This window comes from Drosophila subpulchrella, unplaced genomic scaffold, assembly GCF_014743375.2.
Source record: "Drosophila subpulchrella strain 33 F10 #4 breed RU33 unplaced genomic scaffold, RU_Dsub_v1.1 Primary Assembly Seq25, whole genome shotgun sequence".
Taxonomy (NCBI): Eukaryota; Metazoa; Arthropoda; class Insecta; order Diptera; family Drosophilidae; genus Drosophila; species Drosophila subpulchrella.
In genome coordinates, this window is record NW_023665555.1 from 1,103,528 (window position 1) to 1,126,334 (window position 22,807).

General features: G+C 34.9%; 3 protein-coding genes across 3 annotated transcripts; 2 read left to right on the plus strand and 1 right to left on the minus strand.

The window, feature by feature from the left end:
- Nucleotides 1–517: 517 nt before the first annotated feature.
- Nucleotides 518–889, minus strand: LOC119559588 (histone H2B-like). Its single transcript, XM_037872602.1, has one exon. The coding sequence runs from the start codon at nucleotides 887–889 to the stop codon at nucleotides 518–520; it is 372 nt and encodes a 123-aa protein (XP_037728530.1).
- Nucleotides 890–1,108: 219 nt separating this feature from the next.
- Nucleotides 1,109–1,483, plus strand: LOC119559589 (histone H2A-like). The gene has a single exon (XM_037872603.1). The coding sequence runs from the start codon at nucleotides 1,109–1,111 to the stop codon at nucleotides 1,481–1,483; it is 375 nt and encodes a 124-aa protein (XP_037728531.1).
- A 2,835-nt stretch (nucleotides 1,484–4,318) lies between these two features.
- Nucleotides 4,319–4,908, plus strand: LOC119559590 (histone H3-like). Its single transcript, XM_037872604.1, has 2 exons — nucleotides 4,319–4,423; nucleotides 4,476–4,908. Exons 1-2 carry the CDS (start codon nucleotides 4,319–4,321, stop codon nucleotides 4,869–4,871), a joined length of 501 nt encoding a protein of 166 aa, XP_037728532.1. The 3' UTR covers nucleotides 4,872–4,908.
- Nucleotides 4,909–22,807: the final 17,899 nt, after the last annotated feature.

Consider the following 22,807-nt stretch of genomic DNA (forward strand, 5'->3'; position numbering starts at 1 on the left):
AAAAAGTTTGCCACGCGCACTCTAACGCCCACAAACCACCCAAGCCTGTGGCGCCCACAATTTTCGTGTTAGATAAAAAATTTTAACTGAAATGTATTGATCTCGTCAATACCTATCGATTGATTTAAAAAAACTCTGTCACGCCCACTCTAACGCCCACAAACCGGCCAATCCTGTGGCGCCCACAATTTTTGTGCTAAATAAAAAATTTTAACTGAAATGTATTGGTCTCGTCAATACCTATCGATTGATTAAAAAAAAACTTTGCCACGCCCACTCTAACGCCCACAACGCTTAAATCTGTCTACCGCCGCTAGGTGGCGCATTTGCTGCTTGCATATCTCCATTTTTCTTTGGTCCCTTTAGCTGAGTAACGGGTTCCAGAATAAGCTCCAGAATAAGTTCTTCAGAAAAAAAACACAAATTGAACTTATATCACGAATTTGATTGGCAAATGGTATATTGAAAATGTAGTTTCTTTGGTAAAATGTTTCTCCCCATACGCAGCAAGAGAAAATTACTTGGAGCTGGTGTACTTGGTGACAGCCTTGGTTCCCTCACTGACGGCGTGCTTGGCCAACTCTCCGGGCAGGAGCAGGCGAACAGCCGTTTGGATCTCCCGACTGGTTATGGTCGAGCGCTTGTTGTAGTGAGCCAGACGAGACGCCTCGGCAGCAATGCGCTCGAAGATATCATTCACAAAGCTGTTCATGATGCTCATTGCCTTCGACGAAATGCCGGTGTCAGGGTGGACCTGCTTCAGGACCTTGTAATTGTAGATGGCGTAGCTCTCCTTCCTCTTGCGCTTCTTCTTCTTATCGGTCTTGGTGATGTTCTTCTGGGCTTTGCCAGCCTTCTTGGCTGCCTTTCCACTAGTTTTCGGCGGCATTATTTACTTCACTTATGATTTCACAAACACAACTCACTGATCATAATGGTGCCCAAGCGCGTTCAGCTTTATACTTTTTTTCCAGCAATGTTTTCAGGTCTAAGGCACCCACCCCTAAATGAACGCGCAGGCAGACGCAAAAGTATAAATATGTGGCTACCCGGGGCTCGTCGAGCATTCGTTTTCATTGTGTAAAGAAAAATGTTTTCGTAAAGAAAAATGTCTGGTCGTGGAAAAGGTGGCAAAGTGATGGGAAAGGCAAAGTCCCGCTCTAACCGTGCCGGTCTTCAGTTCCCAGTGGGCCGTATTCACCGTTTGCTCCGCAAGGGCAACTATGCCGAGCGAGTTGGGGCCGGCGCTCCAGTTTACCTGGCTGCTGTGATGGAATATCTGGCCGCTGAGGTTCTCGAATTGGCTGGCAATGCTGCTCGTGACAACAAGAAGACTAGGATTATTCCTCGTCATCTGCAGCTGGCCATCCGCAACGACGAGGAGTTGAACAAACTACTCTCCGGCGTCACCATTGCCCAGGGTGGAGTGTTGCCCAACATCCAGGCTGTTCTGTTGCCCAAGAAGACCGAGAAGAAGGCTTAAACGTTTTAAATGCGGAGCCTACTACATACTTGTACATAAAAAATAAAACCCAACCGTCCTTTTCAGGACGACCAAGTTTTTACCAAAGAAGTGAAGATTTTCCAATACGTATATCATATCATTAAAACAAGAAATGTCGTTGAATAGCACTTGGTCAGAAATAAGATCTGGAATATTCTAAGAAGTTCGTCGCCAAAAAGACGCATTTCCGTTAATGCTGTATCTGCAAGCGGCACAACCTCTACAAAATACATACCTGAACCCATACCCATTAGAAATTTAATTTTGGTTTAATGCAATATGTATATGCAGTATCAACTTTCGAGTTCCCGGTCAGTATCCCAATAAATCAAAAAATTATTTGAAAATTTGTCTCCTTCGAAAATTTGAATGGTGGTCCTGAAAAGGACCGATTGCTGAATGAAGTACAAGCTGTACTAGTTTTTTAACCGCCGAAGCCGTACAGGGTGCGGCCTTGCCTCTTCAGGGCAGAAAAAAGGCGTGGCAACGCCCCTTTTTGGAGAAATTTCTTGTTATATCATAAAAAATAATATAAAAATAGATAAGAAAATACTTACCCTAAAAACAAAACTTAATATAAAGGTGTATATTTATACCCGTTACTCGTAGAGTAAAGGGGTATACTAGATTCGTCGGAAAGTATGTAACAGGCAGAAGGAAGCGTTTCCGACCCCATAAAGTATATATATTCTTGATCAGGATCACTAGCCGAGTCGATCTAGCCATGTCCGTCTGTCCGTCTGTCCGTCTGTCCGTCTGTCCGTCTGTCCGTCTGTCCGTCTGTCCGTCTGTCTGTCCGGATGAACGCTGAGATCTTGGAAACTATGAGAGCTAGGCTATTGAGATTTGGCGTGCAGATTCCTGAGCTTCTTACGCAGCGCAAGTTTGTTTCAGTAGAGTGCCACGCCCACTTTTACGCCCACAAACCGCCCAAAACTGTTGCTCCTACAGTTTCGATGCTAGAATAAAAATTTTAACTGAAATGTATTGTTCTCATCAATACCTATCGATTGACTTAAAAAAAAGTTTGCCACGCCCACTTTATCGCCCACAAACCGCCCCCAAACTTCAAAAAATCGTAAATATGAACGTGGATATCTCGGAAACTATCAAAGATATAGAATCAGGATTTCAGATTTAGATTCCGAACCTTTGTACGCAGCGCAATTTTGATACGCGAGTATGCCACGCCCACTCTAACGCCCACAAACCGCCCAAGCCTGTGGCGCCCACAATTTTCATGCTAGATACAAAATTTTAACTGAACTGTATCGGTCTCGTCAATACCTATCGATTGACCAAAAAAAAAATTTTCCACGCCCACCCTAACGCCCATAACGCTTAAATCTGTCTACCGCCGGTAGGTGGCGCATTTCAGTCTTGCTTTGCTGCTTGCTTATTTCCATTTCCCTTTGGTCCCTTTAGCTGAGTAACGGGTATCTGATAGTCGAGGCACTCGACTATAGCGTTCTTTCTTGTTTTGATTTGGATTTATATTGATATAATGAACATATATGTAGAAAAAAGGTGTGGCACCGCCCATTTTTTACATGTTACCGCCCTTACGCGCAGCCCCACTAGGTGGATTTATTAATAATTTAATATTCCCAGCCGTGGGTTTGATAAAATTTGAAGCTGCTCTTCTCTGAGCCCTTGCTCCCGGCAACAAATAAAGCAATTTTGGCCTGCCATTTATGAAAGCCTCAATGTGGGATGTAAGCCAAGTTAAGTACTTTCTTTTGAAATGACTCAAATTTATTTTGCAAGATGTCTATTTACGGGACAATCTATGACAAAAAGCCTCGCTTTGTTTTTTTAAAACATCCTCATAAGCATCTGAACCAGATATCGAAGGTCTAAATCTGTCAAATATTGCCTGCTTTGTCTCTCCAGAACTCCAAATCCCAAACAATTTTGTATTGGCCAATCTGAGGTTGTGACCTAAAAAGGTAAATTGCGACGAAAGTGCGCAAAAGTGCACTTTAGGATAGCATTCATATGAACACGAACTGAACTACCGACAACACAGTGTAAATATTAAGGTGAAACTAGGTGAAACTCACTGTATATCTCTATTTAAAGTTAGTTTTTATTGTAAATTTATACACGTAAAGCGACATAAAAAACACTCAATTACAGGGACAACACAAACAAATCCAACTTGTGACGACCATAAACATAAAGTACAAACCGCTATCTTTCGATGCCATTATAACTTGTTTGGTAAAATCTTTGTTTGGTGCCTTATTTTTATAATCTTAAACCGACTCTTTTTTTCACAAAGTAGATTTAGTGCGCCCGTGACACCGAACAGCTGTTTTAACAGCCGATACTTTAACAGATCGTGACTCTGTTAAAATTTCTGTTACGTAACATTGGAGTTTTCCCAACACTTTGACGTCATTAGATTTTAATATTAACGACTTTCGAAAAATGGATTTTTGGCCACAAAAAGTGGTCAGCCAGCCTATAGTGTGACGCTTGGCGCCTCCTTTTCCCAAGCCTTTGCCTCCTTTACCGCGACCAGTCATATTTCACTATTTTCTACTGTTAACACACTGCACGAAACGAAAGTCACTGAAGAACTAATTCCTGATTTTCGACGCACTCTTATTTATACCTAAAACCCCAGAAACACGAGCGAGTCCGAACGATATGTGCGTCCCGCTCTTCGCTCACCGCTCTCTGCTCGACAAGTGAGATGGCCTCTGCTTCCCTCTCTTTTCAACCATCCTCGTTTTGCTATATAAGTAGGTAGCAAATGCAGCTATCGTTTATTGTGTTTTGAAACGTGAAGTGAACGTGAACTCGAAAATGGCCCGTACCAAGCAATCCGCTCGGAAATCGACTGGTGGCAAGGCGCCACGCAAACAACTGGCTACTAAGGCCGCTCGCAAGAGCGCACCAGCCACCGGAGGCGTGAAGAAGCCCCATCGGTATCGCCCTGGAACTGTTTCCAAACTGTACCAAGCAATCCGCTCGGAAATCGACTGGTGGCAAGGCGCCACGCAAACAACTGGCTACTAAGGCCGCTCGCAAGAGCGCACCAGCCACCGGAGGCGTGAAGAAGCCCCATCGGTATCGCCCTGGAACTGTTTCCCTGCGTAAGATCCGTCGATTCCAGAAGAGTACCGAGCTCCTGATCCTCGAGCTGCCTTTCCAGCGTCTGGTGTGTGAAATCGCTCAGGACTTCAAGACTGACCTGCGATTCCAGAGCTCGGCAGTGATGGCTCTGCAGGAAGCTAGCGAGGCCTATCTGGTTGGCCTCTTTGAAGATACCAACTTGTGCGCCATTCATGCCAAGCGTGTCACCATCATGCCCAAAGACATCCAGTTGGCCCGTCGCATTCGCGGCGAGCGTGCTTAAGTGTGCGTGCTGCCAATGCGCTAACATACTTTGTACAAATCGGTCCTTTTCAGGACCACAAATTACAATCAATGAGATACTAATTATACCCATTACTCGTAGAGTAAAAGGGTATACTAGATTCGTCGGAAAGTATGTAACAGGCAGAAGGAAGCGTTTCCGACCCCATAAAGTATATATATTCTTGATCAGGATCACTAGCCGAGTCGATCTAGCCATGTCCGTCTGTCCGTCTGTCCGTCTGTCCTTCTGTCCGTCTGTCCGTATGAACGCTGAGATCTCGGAAACTATAAGAGCTACAATACTGGAATTAGGCATGCAGATTCCTGAGATTCCTGCGCACTCAGAAGAGTGCCACGCCCACTATAACGCCCACAAACCGCCCAAAACTGTGGCTTCTACAGTTTTGATGCTAGAACAAAAATGTTAACTGAAATGTATTGTTCTCATCAAGACCTACCGATTGACCTAAAAAAAAGTTTGCCACGCAAACTTTAACGCCCACAAACCGCCCACAAACTTCAAAAAATCGTAAGTATGAACGCGGATATCTCGGAAAATATCAAAGATGGAGAAACGGGATTTTAGATTTAGATTCCGTAGGCTTGAGCGCAGCGCAAGTTTGTCACGCGAATATGCCACGCCCACTCTAACGCCCACAAACCGCCCAAATCTGTGGCGCCCACAATTTTCATGCTAGATAAAAAATTTTAACTGAAATGTATTGGTTTCGTCAATACCTATCGATTGATCCAAAAAAAACTTTGTCACGCCCACTCTAACGCCCACAAACCGGCCAAGCCTGTGGCGCCCACAATTTTTGTGCTAGATAAAAAATTTTAACTGAAATGTATTGGTCTCGTCAATACCTATCGATTGATTTAAAAAAAACTTTGCCACGCCCACTCTAACGCCCACAACGCTATAATCTGTCTACCGCCGCTAGGTGGCGCATTTGCTGCTTGCATATCTCCATTTTTCTTTGGTCCCTTTAGCTGAGTAACGGGTATCTGATAGTCGAGGTACTCGACTATAGCGTTCTTCCTTGTTTTTATCTGCAGGCTTCAACATTAAAATAAAAAAATAACATTTCGACTCGTTCCTTCGTAAGTGGAGTTAATAATTTTATGTAACTTTTTGTGATTTGATGTAAATTAGAATTAATAAAATTAATAAATATTGGATTGGGTGGGGTTTTTAATGTGATGGAGCTGCTATGCGGCAGGGATGGTCAAGACTTTCAAGCATCAGAAAAAAACTAAAAAATATTACATGCGAGATGAACAAAAATTAGCTAGGCTTGTGAATCTATTTGCTTAATAAAACATAAACAGATTTAAAAATACATTTTTTATATTTTCTTTTTAATGTGAAGTGCAACCTCCACGATATTTTTATATGGGACACAAAATAAACTGCTTATAGGTATATATATTCCTGAAATTATATATCGTTTTTTGTAATATTAGATTTATTTAATAGATTACATTCAATTTGATTGTACTTTTGGTTTTATAACGTTTTTCAAAATATTTCGTTATAAATGTCGGCATGTTTCTAGAAAGGGAGGGTTATGTGGGACAACCACGATCAACATTAGACATTCAAGCATCAACAAAAAATCAAAAAACTTTTTAACGCTATCTGAAAATAAATCATATGCGTTAATAAATGCATAATACTTATTAAAAAACAAGAAAAATATTATTAAGTATATTTTTTAGATTTTTTTCTTTAATGTTAACTTGAGTGCGGCCTCAATGGGATTCATACATAAACACATATTAGCAAATTTTGTAAAAAATGCTTATAAACATGCATCCAGTGCTGTACTGTCTTGAGCAAAGACATGATATATCTAAGAAAACATCGAATAAATACAATATTTTAAAAGATTTATATTTTTAACAGTCAGAAAACCATTGCCGAATGTAGCTTGATAGCCAACTTCGTACGTAGCCAAGGGACAACTTGGAACAAGTAATAAAATACCTAAACTAATATTAAGTAAATATAATTGTAGTACTTATTTAAGTACAAGGTTCAAATTTATTTTTTCATTACCAAGTTACAAAATATTTTTAAGATATCATATCTTAAAATGGGTTTTTAAGAAAATTGCTCATGTTACGAATGTCTATGTTAAAGTTGATAAGGCAATAAAAAATATTTAATGAAATTAAAAAGTTTTTATGTTCTACGTATTAAACATTTTTAATCTGTCTTTATGTACCACCTGCTGTTTGTTCTTAATGCCTTTTATCTTAATATTGTCATTTTTATTAATTTCAATTACTACGTAGGGTCCTAAGTACTGTTTATCTAACTTATGACCTATTTCATTTTTTAATAAAACTTTAGTGTTTTTGTCATATATTTCTTTTTGCCGTTTTTTATTTTGTTCAATCATTGTTCGTGCTCTTTTATATTCATTTTCGAGTCTGAACTTTGATTCTTTGGCATAATCTTGTCTATTATATAAAGGTGTAATATTATCATTACTGTTAAATGAAATGTTTAATTTGGGAGACTTACTAAAAACAAGTCCGTATGGACAGTAATCGTGTACCATCGAGGGTGCAGTGTTAAAACAGTATGTAAGGTATAAAAGCCAAACATCCCAATCTGTTTTATATGATGAGATGTACGATCTAACATATTCGTTAAGCGTTCTGTGGCGTCTTTCTATTGTACCTAAGGTTTGGTGGTGGTGTGCAGTAGATGTTATGTTTTCAATATTTAGATATTTACATAAATCTTTCCGTCCGTAATGAATATACCCCCGGAAAAAAATGACCTAAAATGCCCAACAATTTTCTAGAAATTAGGTAAAATTGGCCTAAATCTGGAGCTAAGTCCATGTATGGCCTAAAATTTAGGACTCCATGACCTAAAACTTTAGGTCATTAATGGCCTAAAATGTGGACAATTTTTGGCACTTGACTGCCTAAAATTATAAGGAAACCCAATGCCTACATTTAAGGCATCTTACGGCCGAAGAATTGGGTCAGCATTGACAAGTGCCCCACATTTTGAGCCCCAGCCTAATTTCTAGGGCAAAAAAAGTGAAGTACAAATCGTAAAAATAAATAGAGTTCTGTTATTGTCTTTTATTCAAATAAAATCATTTATTTTAAAGTTATAACTTATTAAAATTGTTTTGGCCTAACATAGTTTTTATCTTTAAGACTATACATATGAATAGGAGGGTTAAAAATATTCTTAAGATTAAATATTTTATATATTCCGTATCCGACAACCTCGTACCAATAGTAATTTGGGACAAATTTCGTGAACAGCTCTTGAACAAATAAGTATGTATCTTCTTTAAACAAAATAATATATTTTAAAACATATTAATTATTAATATTTTCAAATATATTTACTTATTGTTAAGTAAGCCTAATGCGCAATACAAACCGCATGGCTTTCCCAATACACACATACATACACACATATACATTTACATATATGAATGCAAGGACAACCTGCAGTACCATTCAGCGCTGATTGAGCACTCAATCACTGCAAAAAGTTCATCACTCAGCGCTCAATAGGCGCACAATTTATATGGGATTGATAGGCATGATAGGCCACTTTAACGCCCACAAACCGCCCACAAACTTCAAAAAATCGTTAATATGAACGCGGATATCTCGGAAAATTACAAAAATGGAGAAATGGGATTTCAGATTTAGATTCCGTAGGCTTGAGCGCAGCGCAAGTTTTTTACGCGAATGTGCCACGTCCACTCTAACGCCCACAAACCGCCCAAGTCTGTGGCGCCCACAATTGTCATGCTAGATAACAAATTTTAACTCAAATGTATTGGTCTGGTCAATACCTATCGATTGATCCAAAAAAAACTTTGCCACGCCCACTCTAACGCCTGCAATGCTTAAATTTGTCTACCGCCGGTAGGTGGCACATTTCAATCTCGCTTTGCTGCTTGCATACCTCCATTTTCCTTAGCTGAGTAACGGGTATCTAATAGTCGAGGTACTCGACTATAGCGTTCTTCCTTGTTTATATACTGCATTGAATGTACTTTGTGATAGCTTCCTTCCTTGTTGTGAAGTTTCCTGCCTTAAGGACTATTTTAAGACGGCCTTGCTCAAAATTGTTTAGGTCCTACTATTTTGTACTTTATTATTTCAACATATATATAATTAAATGTTTGCACCATCAGTTTAATAGAAAAATTTAGAAATATATAATTTATTCTTAAGCTGGTTACAATATTTTTGGATTGGAAGAACACCGACTTGCTATTGACAAATCTCAAACTGAACTCGCTCTCTAACTCCTACTTCTTTTATGATCATACCTCGGTTTTAAGCTTTAGAGCTTTTTGTGAGTGGGACTTATTGCTATTGAGTGATTCTCTAAATTTGGAATTTGGACTTAAGACTTGGATCTGCATAATGTGAGTATGTATGTGTGGGTGTGTGGACATGTACATAGGAGTACGTGGTGCTATGGATATGTCACTCCCCCATCCGTTAAATTTGGCCTCAGGTGGATAGTCCTGGGTATGCCATTGCATTTTCTTCTATGTTAATCTGATTGGGTAGATCGTTTACAATTTCTGTACTCTTTGGTGATTCTTCCATTGCTTTTACATATTTTACAATAAATTTTTTATGTATGCTCTTAAATTTATACCATAAATACAATAAAATGCCTACAGTGGTCGGCATAAGTATTTTGACAAAATAAAAGTTAAGTATACTCATAACTTGAATTTACTTCTTGTAAACTATAGGCATCAATGGAAAGGTAATTTCAATGCCGTTTGAATGATACAATACATTTCTTTACCCATTCAGTACTTATTGAAAAGGACGAATTTGTGTAAATCAACTTTGAAATTAAAAAAAAAAACTTTTTTCCTCGTCTTGAAAACTTAAATTTTTTGATGCAAAAAGTTTCTTCAAACAAAAATAATAGTAACTGCAAAAAGAATTTTTCAAATATCATTTTGCTTATATTTTTTATGATTTTTTGAAAGTGACAATGTCGGAAAAAATTTGTATGAAAAAGACAAAAATATGGCTCAAATGCCTGTTTTTAAGCATTTTCAAAAATTCATAAAAAATATAAGAAAAATGATTTTTGAAAAATTCTTTTTGCAGTTACTATTATTTTTGTTTGAAGAAACTTTTTGCATCAAAAAATTTAAGTTTTCAAGACGAGGAAAAAAGTTTTTTTTTTTAATTTCAAAGTTGATTTACACAAATTCGTCCTTTTCAATAAGTACTGAATGGGTAAAGAAATGTATTGTATCATTCAAACGGCATTGAAATTACCTTTCCATTGATGCCTATAGTTTACAAGAAGTAAATTCAAGTTATGAGTATACTTAACTTTTATTTTGTCAAAATACTTATGCCGACCACTGTATAATAATGATTACAAAAGTTGTTAAAGTAATTGTTCGAAATACATTATAATATTTTTTATGTGATTCTATTATTTCTTTTGTTTGATATAAGGTAACGGTTTCAATTTTGTTATATTATTATTTAAGTAAACACTCTGTGTGTATTCTAACATTGAATTTGAAAAAGTGAATTCGTCTATTTGTATTGAACAACTAAGGATTTTAACGAGGTTACTTCCAACTATTGAAATTTCTTTAATAATGAAATTTTGATTCAACAATGTTTTAGGGATATTCCATGTCAATAAAATAGGAATTATTTAAAAACAGGGAAATTTGACTATCTCTGAGTGAATATGGGAAATAATCAAAATTTCATTTGTGTCTGTTTTAAGCCAATTTTCAACAATTTCTCAGGGTTCATACTTTTTAAATAATCGTGTGTTAATAATTTTGGATTAAATAGCCCCAATCCTGTCATTTTCATTCCTTATTCGATATCTTCTACATAACCCGTAAAATGTTGTAAAATAAATATTAAAACGCTGACTTGTTGATCTCTTTCTCCTTTTTCTTTGAATTTGTTAATTATTTCCATTCCGTTGTTTATGACATCGATAATCATATTTAGATCAGTGTTTTGAACGCTAGTATCTACCAAATTTTTGATTTCCTGTTCCATCTCATCTGTATCATTTTGATCTAAAGTTCCGAATAGATATTTGTAAACTTTTCCTATGATATTGAAAAGACCTCTCTTTTAAGTTTTTCTACTAAATATCGGATTTGGATAACATCATTAAATCGGATTCTTTTATAAAATGTTCAAATGCTCTGTTTTTGTTATATTTACACTTAAGTAAGTATTCATAATTAGTTGGGATTTCTATTGATCCTGTTTTAAATGCAAGATATCCATTTTGTGTTTTAATGGGATTTATTTCAATACTTTGTCCAATTGTCAGTTGAAATACAGTTGCTATTATTATAGATATAATTAAACGTTTTCACTGAGTTGTTCCGTTCGTTTCCTTCTGCTTGCCTGGAATTATCATCATATTTACTTTTATTAATTTTCTTCTTCTTTTTGAACTTTGATTTATAATGAACAATCTCAGTACAACCTAGTAGTATGGAAACGCGAATTCTGGGACAATTAGCATATTAATGGCCCCCGCCCCCTTACTAATTAGCATATTAATGACCCCGCCTCTCACTGATTAACATATTAATGACCCCCGCCTCTTCATTAACGTATGCGGGTTCTGGGACAATTAGGATAATCCAATAAATTAAGTGATTTTAATGGACTTTGAACTCATAAAAATGTCACGATCATGTCTATAAAGAGTATACTTAATTGCCCCCAACCCCACACCACCATGTGACAATACTGATCACGTGACCTTTTTGCCTTATTATCAACAATAAATATTCAGCAGGTGTTGCTGTACACGGGAGAAAGGTCGCACACTTTCCCCACATCCCCATGTGACAATATTGATCATGTATCCTTTTCCTCATTATTAGCAATTAATATTCAGCAGGTGTTGCTGTGCACGTGAGAAAGGTCGCAAACCCAAAACATCTAAAGATGGTTGCCTTAGAGGAACATGTCCGATCATGTTGGGGAATAACGTTTCCTATGACTGTAAAATTAATTTAGAAATCAAAAGAACCCCAATAAAATGAATCCCACAAGTTAATAATTCTCAGATGTCGAATATTTTCAAACAGACATTTTTGTTTCCGCCCCAGAAGGTTTAACTGGTAAATTCTCTAAGATTCTCTCCTTTCCACAAACGGGTCATAAACATATCAAAAAAGGGATTCAAGCAAGAGCTACCCGAACATGCGCACCTGTCTATTACCTGACCGGAATAAAAGGGACACATGCACAAGTCTGAAGGCGCACGCCCATTGATCATGGGCCTCACGCCAACGACCTCACGGCTGACTGCTAGCTCGCAAGTAGCCGACATATCTCAGTCAAGGAAATATTTTCCATTCTCCATACCTGTAAATTTAACTCGAAATAAAAAGTCAGAAGTGTATTTTGTAGCATAATAATACATTTATTCATTATATTGGTATTGCGAACATGATTGATTATATATTGAAATTAATTTGATTCTTGCTTTGATTCCGACGATTTGCATAGAAGAAGCAGGCGCACGTTTCCGACGTCATTTCTGGATTACAAAATGTAAAGTGTTCACCATAATTCGTAGTAGTGAGATCATGTCCACCTCGATTCATGAACATAGTTTTTGTGTTTAGAAGGTATTGAAAATGCTGACCAATTATCTCTCCTTTAAATTGTTTAATAAATTGGTCAACTTCCTCATGAAACTTCATTTGGTTAATTTTATTTTCTTATAGGTCTTTACACATCTAGTCTCAACTTTAAAATGATGTATACAAATTATTTTATTGTTTTGGAGCTACTTTTAAAAAATGTCAAAATAATGTATGCTTTGTTAAGAGCACAAACCCCGCCCTTAAGGTGTGTTTCACAATAGGGAAACCGGTTTCCTTTAAACCTGTTTAATGACGGACAGCCCATTTCCTCGATATCAATGAGCTGACGACTCCCAAAAAACTTCTCTAGAAATCGTTTCTTTTCCACACCTTTACAAATAATTTGTTTTCCGCTTGTAATTGTCCTTAGATACTTTCGAGTTTGTGGAAATCTATTTTCTCCATCATTCCAAAAAATTTTGTGATGTGTATTGGTTAACCAAATTGCAGTCTTTCGAGATTTGGTATTTAGCATAGTAAAATCATATGGTGGTTCTATTAAAAAACTATTATTCAAGTTTGGATCTTTTTCGAATACAATTCCAATTTCCTTTAGAATAAAATTATTATTATTATCAAAGAAACCTTGAACATCAATCGATACAATATCTTTCAACATTTTTCTAATGTTAAACAACTCGTTGTACTAGTCCGTTTAGTGGGTTATATTCAACTAAACGGTCATATATGAGGAGACAGTAAGCTTGGGTATTTTCATGACTTGGTGTCCTTAGTTCTATTAAAATTCTCACATCAATAGGACCAATTTTTACTGATTCGTTTTGATATGAAAGCTTAACCACAATAATAAGGGTCTTCAAAATAAATTTATTTGGGGTCAAAAATTGTTGTGATTAACGATTATAGTAACTAGATTGAAATCTTGTATACATTTCATATAGGTGAGCATACTAATTCTTACTAAAATCAACATTCAGATTAATTTTTATGACTTGGTGTCTTTAGTTCTATTGAAATTCTCACATCAATAGGACCAATTAATTTACTGATTCGTTTTGATATGAAAGATCAACCACAATAATAGGGGTCTTCAATTTAAATTCATTTGGGGTCAAAAATGGTTTTGATTCACGATTATAGTAACTAGATTGAAATCTTGTATACATTTCATATAGGTGAGCATACTAATTCTTACTAAAATCGACATTCAGATTATTATGGAAATGACTCAGAATTCATGTGAACTTTCAAGTTTGATAAGTTATTTGTGATAAGTTCTCCATTAAGTGTAAATCCAATTATGGCAAATCTTGGTTTTTCAAGGTTAACCGACAATTTCACATTTCAGCTCTATTGATTCCCATACCCCAATTTGGGGTTAACATATAAATCCCAACTCTGGAATGCGATTGGTAGGTTTACACAACTTTTAATAATATCGTACATCTTAATTTTTGCAAAATAGCTCAGAGTTACATGGGGAACTTTCCAGGTTTTTTTCGTAATTTTCAGTTTAAAAGTTTTTTCATTTCTGGTTTGTTCAAGACTCACCACGATTCTTAGTTAGCATCAACACTAGTTCGTGTTTACAATTTAACAAAACTTTTTTATAAACCTCAGCCAATCGCAACAAAATTTGATTGGTACAGAAAAGATGAAGTGGGGTCCTGTAGAAATTTCATATCCACTGCTCCATCCAGAATTTAATAGGTATTGACTTTGAAGATTATCCAGAGATATATAATTTTTTAGGGTAGTACTCATATTGACATGGACTTGACACGTTGAACACGTTGTATTTAGTTGTTACCTAGCAGTATTTTGATGGTTACTTTCTGTTTAGTATTGTTTTTGGATGGTTACTTTTTGTATAGTACCTGTACAGTACTTGGTTTTGGATGGTTACTATCTGTATAGTATCTGTAAAGTACTTGGTTTTAGATGGTTACTAAATGTTAACAAGTATTATGAGATTCTATAGTCTCTTATTAAGAATTATCAAAGAACACAACTTAAAGTTTCTAAATGTGTTAGCCAAACACACTTTCAGTGAACTATCATTACCTGACCGTCATCAAAGTCACATGCCCAAGACCCAAGGACATTGAATAAAATACTTCCCCTTCATTTGTACCTGTAGTTTTAATTACAGTCAGAAGCAAAATTTGTAGGATAATTCAATATTTTTTTTTATATTTAATTATTGTAAACATATTTCATTAAATTCATAATTAATTATATTTTATGTATATTTGTATATAATTAATTTTCTTACTCAATCCCTCTGTAAGAAACATGCCGGTTATTCCAAACGCAGATTTTCGCTTGGTTCCCATAGATAGATGTAAAATAGGTCTCACAATGTAATCTTTCTCAGATGTTGGATTATTTTTAAAGCATTCATTTGTTCTAACCCATAATAATATTATATCATATTTCGAAAGCATCATTAGCTAGCATAGGAGCGTCTTTCAATTTAATTTCTGATTCAAGTTTATGATAGAGGTGTTGGGACCTGGTAATATCGGTTTTTGTTGTCAACTATTTTTCTAGTTCTAGTTTTCTAGTTCTATTCTAATTGTATACTATTTGTATGAGTAAGGCATCATTGTGTAAGATTCTGAATAAGTTTAATAAACTCTTTTATTACAATACTCATCTGGTTTTCGTGATTCATGATGGCGGTTGAACTGCTTGGACTTTGATTACTAGCTATTATTAGATGGTTACTATCTGCTTGGTAGATGTCTATTAGTTGCTTACTAGTTTTTATTAGCTGGTTACTATATGTTTAGTAGATGTATACAAGTTGTTTAGTAGATGTATACAAGTTGTTTACTAGATGTATACAAGTTGTTTACTAGATGTATACAAGTTGTTTTCTAGCTGTTTAGTATCTGGTTTTATATGTTTAGTAGATGTATAAAAGTTGTTTAGTAGATGTATACAAGTTGTTTAGTATCGGGTTTCTATATGTTTAGTATCTGTTTACTTGATATTTACTAATTATTATTAGCTGGTTACTAGTTGTTATTAACGTCTACGAGGTTTTATAGTCTTTTGTTAAGAATGATCAAAAATTCTTGATCACTAGACGACTTTCGATGTGAAGTAAAAACTTACACTCTGATTTTCAATGTGTTTGCTATGTACATGAGAAAGAACGCAAAGCCAAAATATCTCAGGACTGATATATAAATCTTAGAGGAACATATCCGATTATGTTGGGGGACACTCTGATTTTCAATGTGTTTGCTATGTACATGAGAAAGAACGCAAAGCCAAAATATCTCAGGACTGATATATAAATCTTAGAGGAACATATCCGATTATGTTGGGGGAAGATGTATCCTGTGATTGTAAAACTAATTAAGAAATAAATTGTTCACAAGCTGTCTAAAAACTGTTTAGAAGCTCTTTTGATAAACAATTTTGATTAATTAAAACATTTCCATTTTTCATGTTCTTTCATCTTATGTAGGTATAATAAATGTAATCTTAACTAGCTAGCCTTACATCCCATAACTATAGTTATAAGCTACAATAAAATGTCTAGAAAGAACAAAATATATGAATGTCAAAAACGATTTAAAACTAACTATAATTGGGAAAGTAATTGAAATCACTCCGGCGTAATACAGTAAAAAGAAAAAACACTGTGATTATCCCATTTTCTATCACCATAACAAATGTGTATACCCACACCTAAATGACCAATTGTATCCTTTGTCCAAAAATGTCTGTGACTTTCACTTATAAATTTGTCACCGATAATTTAAATCCCATTAAGCAAACCACCCATTGCTAACCATACCATAACCCCAGAGTCAAGTTGGTTACCTACAATAAACATAGGTGATGGTGTAAAGGATTGCTAAAATGCCTCGACGGAGGCGCAAAGGTCATAAAAAATGGTCATAAAAATGTTAATTAGGAAAGTATTTTTTATTTGCGAGCCATTTATAACTGTTGCCAACGACACAAACAGTTGTTACAAAGGATTTGCTTAAATGCCTCGACGCAGGCGCAAAGGTCAAGGTATTGGAAAAAATTCATGGAATATTATCCCTTGACCAAAAACGAAAATTTCTTCTATTTGGATAATAAAAAAATATATATTTATTCAATACTTTGATTTTTCCATCAAGCTGCTTGATAAATCTAGTTGTTTGATATTCTCTAACTAATTGAGTAATAAGTTTTCATGTGTCTATTTAATTTACCAAAAGCAGTATTAGTCTTCTCTCATAAAATTGAACTTTTGGATCTCTCTAATTCCCCACCGGTGAAATATATGTTCCTCATATTTAAAAATTATGGTTTGCCAACCCCGACCAACCTCCGCAACATAGATGGGTACTTGTAATTCATATTTAAGATATTTCCATCCTTCTCTAACTAATATCCTTTTATCCATCATGTAAACAGGTTTAGAATTGTATTGCATGCTTCAACCCCTAGCCACACCCACCACTGTTACAGATTTGACTTTTCCAATGGCTGCCCCAGCTACCTAAGCTGTACATTTCTTTTGATTTTCTCTTTTTCTTTCTAAGCAATGTACACAATTTTTAAACTGGTTCTGACCTCCCTTTCTCTTTTTCTTTCTAAGCAATGCACAATGGGCGATTTGTCGATTTTGGCGGCATAAAGTCTAAAAATAAAGCTAGAGACATATTTTTTTTTTTAAATGTTCGTTATATTTAACTGTAATTTCGGATTTTTTTTTTCGACAATTGGGTCACTCCTTTTTTTCCGCCAATAATAAGTGCATTTACTTAAGAAAAAATTAAAAATGTTCAACTAAAATTGAAAGAAAATAAAAAGCTTTATTTTATTATACTTAGACATAATATTAAATAAAAAAGATTACAAATTTTTATTCATATATGTAGTTATATTATTAAAATCTTTACAAATAAGCAGTTAAAAATCTTCCTCATCTAAAACGAACGAATATTCATTGATGTTATCATAATCTTCTTCGTCATCTGTTTCACTATCCATGTTATTATTATTATTAAAATTAAAATTTTCATTATTATTTTCTTCAGATATATAGCATGAACTTATATTTAAGGTTGGAGTTTCCAAAAACGCAATAACTTCTGCAGGAAGTGATTTTTTTTTAAGCAGTTTTGGAGTATTATGTATATTCAAGCTTGAAATTAGAGGGTCGGATGAGTCAATAGATCTATAAAAAACGTCAGTTATATTATTTAGCCTGCAATTTTTTCTAGCATGGGAACGTCGGTCCATTTTATAGAGTTTGTTGCGTGCCTCTGATGCATTTTCGCCCAGGCACCCAACAGGAACTACAAACTGATCCATAATATCTGATCCGTGAACTATAATCTTGTGAACTGTTGGGGACATTGGGTACCATGGATACGCCTGCATATACAATAAAAATGTATCGTTGCAAAAACTTCGAAATTTGTCTGTGTTTATGGCAAATTCACACGAAATTGCTATTAATAAATAGTGGAATTTATTTAATAGGACCTCGTCAAACAATGTGATTTCTGCAAAAAGTTTGGTATTTGCAAAGATTCGCCTCGCCGTATTCCCATCGTTGCTGTTACCAGATCCATTCTGTTTTGGTATGCTAATATGTAATCCCATTTCCTTCCATATTCTTTGTTGGATTTCCTTCTTCCGCGATATCATTTTGTTTTTATTCTCTCCTTTTACGTGCCAAGTTTTAATATCGATTCGATATGATATGTTTAAAACGAATTCCATAAACCTGATCCAGGCGTGTAACGGACTAACGCCGTATTTCAAAGAGTCAGGCTTAGGTTTAAAAATTTTAGAACTGAAATCATTAATGTGCATAAGCGCTTTTGGATTTATAGCACATATAGGACAACATTGCGTAGATTTCGTATTTGTTAAAACATTAAGTACCTTGCCGTCAATCAATGTCATATATGTTTTAAAATTAACCGAAATGTTTGCGCTATGTGATTTAAAATTGTGCAAGTTTGCTACTTGCATATCTAAATTATGCTTTTCTTCTTGGATTTTTGCAATGCTTTCTTTAGCGTATTCAATTTTAATCGGCCTGCAGAAGCGTACAGACTGGGGGCTTTTGTTTACCCAAATTAAACGATTTAAAGAATCCACTAATCTTATTGGAATCATAGTTGCCACGAATAGAGAACTGTCGGAAGAATCGGGTTCATCAAAATCGAATTTCTGTTTATAGGAACTTTGACCGGTCGACCCATCAAATCCATAACATGCAATAAGTGTGCACTCTGTAACATTTTCCATTTGTTCCAAAACTTCCTTTTGTAAAACTAAAATTCGTTCAGCCGTATGGCTTAGCAAATCCTGCAAAGAAACCTTTGCAACAGATTCTGTAATTTGTACTCCTGTTGGTCTGCACTGCATCTTCGCTTGTTTTATTGCATCATAACCAGGATATATGTCGTTCCCGTACGCCTTATTTAGTTTCTTAGTATTAATATATTGTTGTTTTGTTAGCCCATTTTCCAATATATAGGCTAAGGCTACATTATTTGACATTTTTAAAGGCTCTTTGTTTGACACATTCTTAATTTTTTTTTCTATATTGACTTCCTGCTGCACGCCGACTGCTTCATTATTTTTTCTTTTTCGCGCAGATGTTGAGGCTGCATGCATAAGTAAAGGAGTTGACATGTCATTTTCTATGGCAACTTCTAGAGCCATTTTCCTTCTAAGCCTTGACCCGGCCTCTGTATACCCTAATTTTGGGCGTCCTATTTTGGAAGGTGATGAATTTTTGGTATCCTCCATATCGATTCGTATTTCAAAACTTTTTGAAAACCATTCTGAGTAAATCGACTTAATTTTATCCAGATCTGCGTGATGTTTGCGTAAATACCGTTTAATATGTTTTACAAAAATTGATACTTTGGCTTCTATTGCATTCATGTGCGATATGCTCAAATCATCTTTATTTATTTTTGTTAAAATAAACGACGTTACAGCGCTTGCGTTACGATTGTTGCCGTTCCAAATATCGGCAAGCTCGCTGTTGGTAATCGCAACAACAACTTCAAGTGCATTTTTTGTATAAACGGGGGAAAACGGGGAAATGAGATTTTTACCAAATGAAAATAGACATTTAAGTTAGTATCTTGCCATTATTAGTTGCCTGCTCTGGCTTGCTCTTGATATAGAAATACTTCACGGAACACGATTACAATTGTTAAAATTTTAGTTCAAATACAACCAACAACAACACTGGACAAAAACAACAACACAAATATTTATGTACTTTTGCCATAACATACAGATTATATATACCTTGATCTTTGTTTTCCATACTAAATATATATATTAAACTGCATAAAAACATACGCACACTGATCAATTGCAGAAGCAAAATTTTCGCGGTAACTTTTACAATCGAAAGCTGCTTGCCATCAGCTGACTTTAAGAGGCTGCCACATAAAGAGAGTTGCCACCCAGCAAAAAACAAAATTTTTTTTAAGCTTCCTGAAGTGTTTACTATTAATAAATAACAAGGTTTTTTTAATATTCTATCATACATTTTTTGACTTTATGCCACTTTTTTGGGAAAATCGCCCAATGTGCAATGTACACAATTTTTAAACTGGTTCTGACCTCCCTCTTTAATGGCATCCTCTACTTTATTTTCGTTATATTTCTGATCTTTTCGTAACAGTAGGTTGTTGCTCTTTTATCATTTTATGGGATTATTGAGCACCCGAAATCCCAGATATTAACTCATAACATGTAATTAGCAGAATATAGTCAAAGATATCAGACTCTAAAAAGACAAGATTTACCTACAATTCAATTTACCATCTACAATCCCTGGAGAAGATTTTAGTATTTGCAGTTTAATTTTCTAATTTATTGATTTCACAGATTCCCGCTGGTAAATACCAATTTTTAACAAATGGCTTCCAACTTCATACCATTCAGACACTGGTTTACAACCTCATAGAACTGACTCTCAAGGTATCTGTAACGCACAATATATTTCCGTCTCTTTTCTTCTAATCAATATTAAAAGATTTCAAAAACTGTTTTTTGGAGTTCATTTTATTCTTAGAATTGAATTATTAAAAATCATTAAGCCAACAGAGATAATAATGTTTTTGTGATATTATCCCATGAATAATACATAATTCTTATTTGTATATTTTCAAAATTATTTATTTCAGAAAATTATTCATTAATCGCATTCAAATAATATTCATAATATATCTTACAATTTTTCAGATTTATCAATAGAGTTTGCCAATTATTAATATTAAATGATATTGCATCATATCTATTTTTAAGATTAAATATTAAGATAGGGTCGTCCTCGCGAGACATAGCGCTGACCAACTCACATTGGTCTGCCTCACCATTAAATTTAAGGCATTCTAAGTCTGATACTGAATCCCCTATACGAAAAATCATCTCCTTAACTTGCAGTAGCAGTCGTGACAGCGGATTATTTTCGATTTCCGCATCGTGAAGATCAATTTGGTGTTGTAACTTGGTTGTCTCCATCATCAGCTCGGTGATTCGATTTTCCACGTTCTCAATATCAAATAGATGGGAATCGATATTGTTTTCGCTCTGCAAATCCACCAAGCGCCATTTCAGGATGTCCAACTCTTCTATATTATCGTAATAGATACTACCGAATTCTCGTCGCAACTCCTTGGAAACCTTTAAAATTTCCTTAAAGATTCTTATTTCAATCATCAAATCTTCATTTATTTTAAAGTCACACTGGTTGATTTGGTTATTGATTTCAGTCATCTTTTGTCTTTCGATTTAAATTTTGTACTGTTTTAGGTTTTGTAATCTCATCAACCAGGAAAAGACAGAACGTAGAATCGAGGAGGTACTTTATATCCAAGGATCAAACCCCCTCCCCAAGAATCAAACCACCATCCCATGCGATTGGCTTAAGTAAAACCATTCCACACTGTGTCAAAGTGAGAAGAAGAATACATAAGAAACCGGAAATCAAAGGCAAAGTAAGATTGTAGCCCAATACATATCGATATTGAGAACTGTTGTTATAAGAGTATGCGTACATTTAATTGTATTTAATATATTAGTTGTTGATAATTATAATTTTATAATGGTCATCATTAAGTAAGAGGAATGGTACAGAATTTTTATTCATAATATTTAATCTTAAAAATAGATATGATGCAATATCATTTAATATTAATAATTGGCAAACTCTATTGATAAATCTGAAAAATTGTAAGATATATTATGAATATTATTTGAATGCGATTAATGAATAATTTTCTGAAATAAATAATTTTGAAAATATACAAATAAGAATTATGTATTATTCATGGGATATTATCACAAAAACATTATTATCTCTGTTGGCTTAATGATTTTTAATAATTCAATTCTAAGAATAAAATGAGCTCCAAAAAACAGTTTTTGAAATTTTTTAATATTGATTAGAAGAAAAGAGACGGAAATATATTGTGCGTTACAGATACCTTGAGAGTCAGTTCTATGAGGTTGTAAACCAGTGTCTGAATGGTATGAAGTTGGAAGCCATTTGTTAAAAATTGGTATTTACCAGCGGGAATCTGTGAAATCAATAAATTAGAAAATTAAACTGCAAATACTAAAATCTTCTCCAGGGATTGTAGATGGTAAATTGAATTGTAGGTAAATCTTGTCTTTTTAGAGTCTGATATCTTTGACTATATTCTGCTAATTACATGTTATGAGTTAATATCTGGGATTTCGGGTGCTCAATAATCCCATAAAATGATAAAAGTTTAACAACCTACTGTTACGAAAAGATCAGAAATATAACGAACATAAAGTAGAGGATGCCATTAAAGAGGGAGGTCAGAACCAGTTTAAAAATTGTGTACATTGCTTAGAAAGAAAAAGAGAAAGGGAGGTCAGAACCAGTTTAAAAATTGTGTACATTGCTTAGAAAGAAAAAGAGAAAATCAAAAGAAATGTACAGCTTAGGTAGCTGGGGCAGCCATTGGAAAAGTCAAATCTGTAACAGTGGTGGGTGTGGCTAGGGGTTGAAGCATGCAATACAATTCTAAACCTGTTTACATGATGGATAAAAGGATATTAGTTAGAGAAGGATGGAAATATCTTAAATATGAATTACAAGTACCCATCTATGTTGCGGAGGTTGGTCGGGGTTGGCAAACCATAATTTTTAAATATGAGGAACATATATTTCACCGGTGGGGAATTAGAGAGATCCAAAAGTTCAATTTTATGAGAGAAGACTAATACTGCTTTTGGTAAATTAAATAGACACATGAAA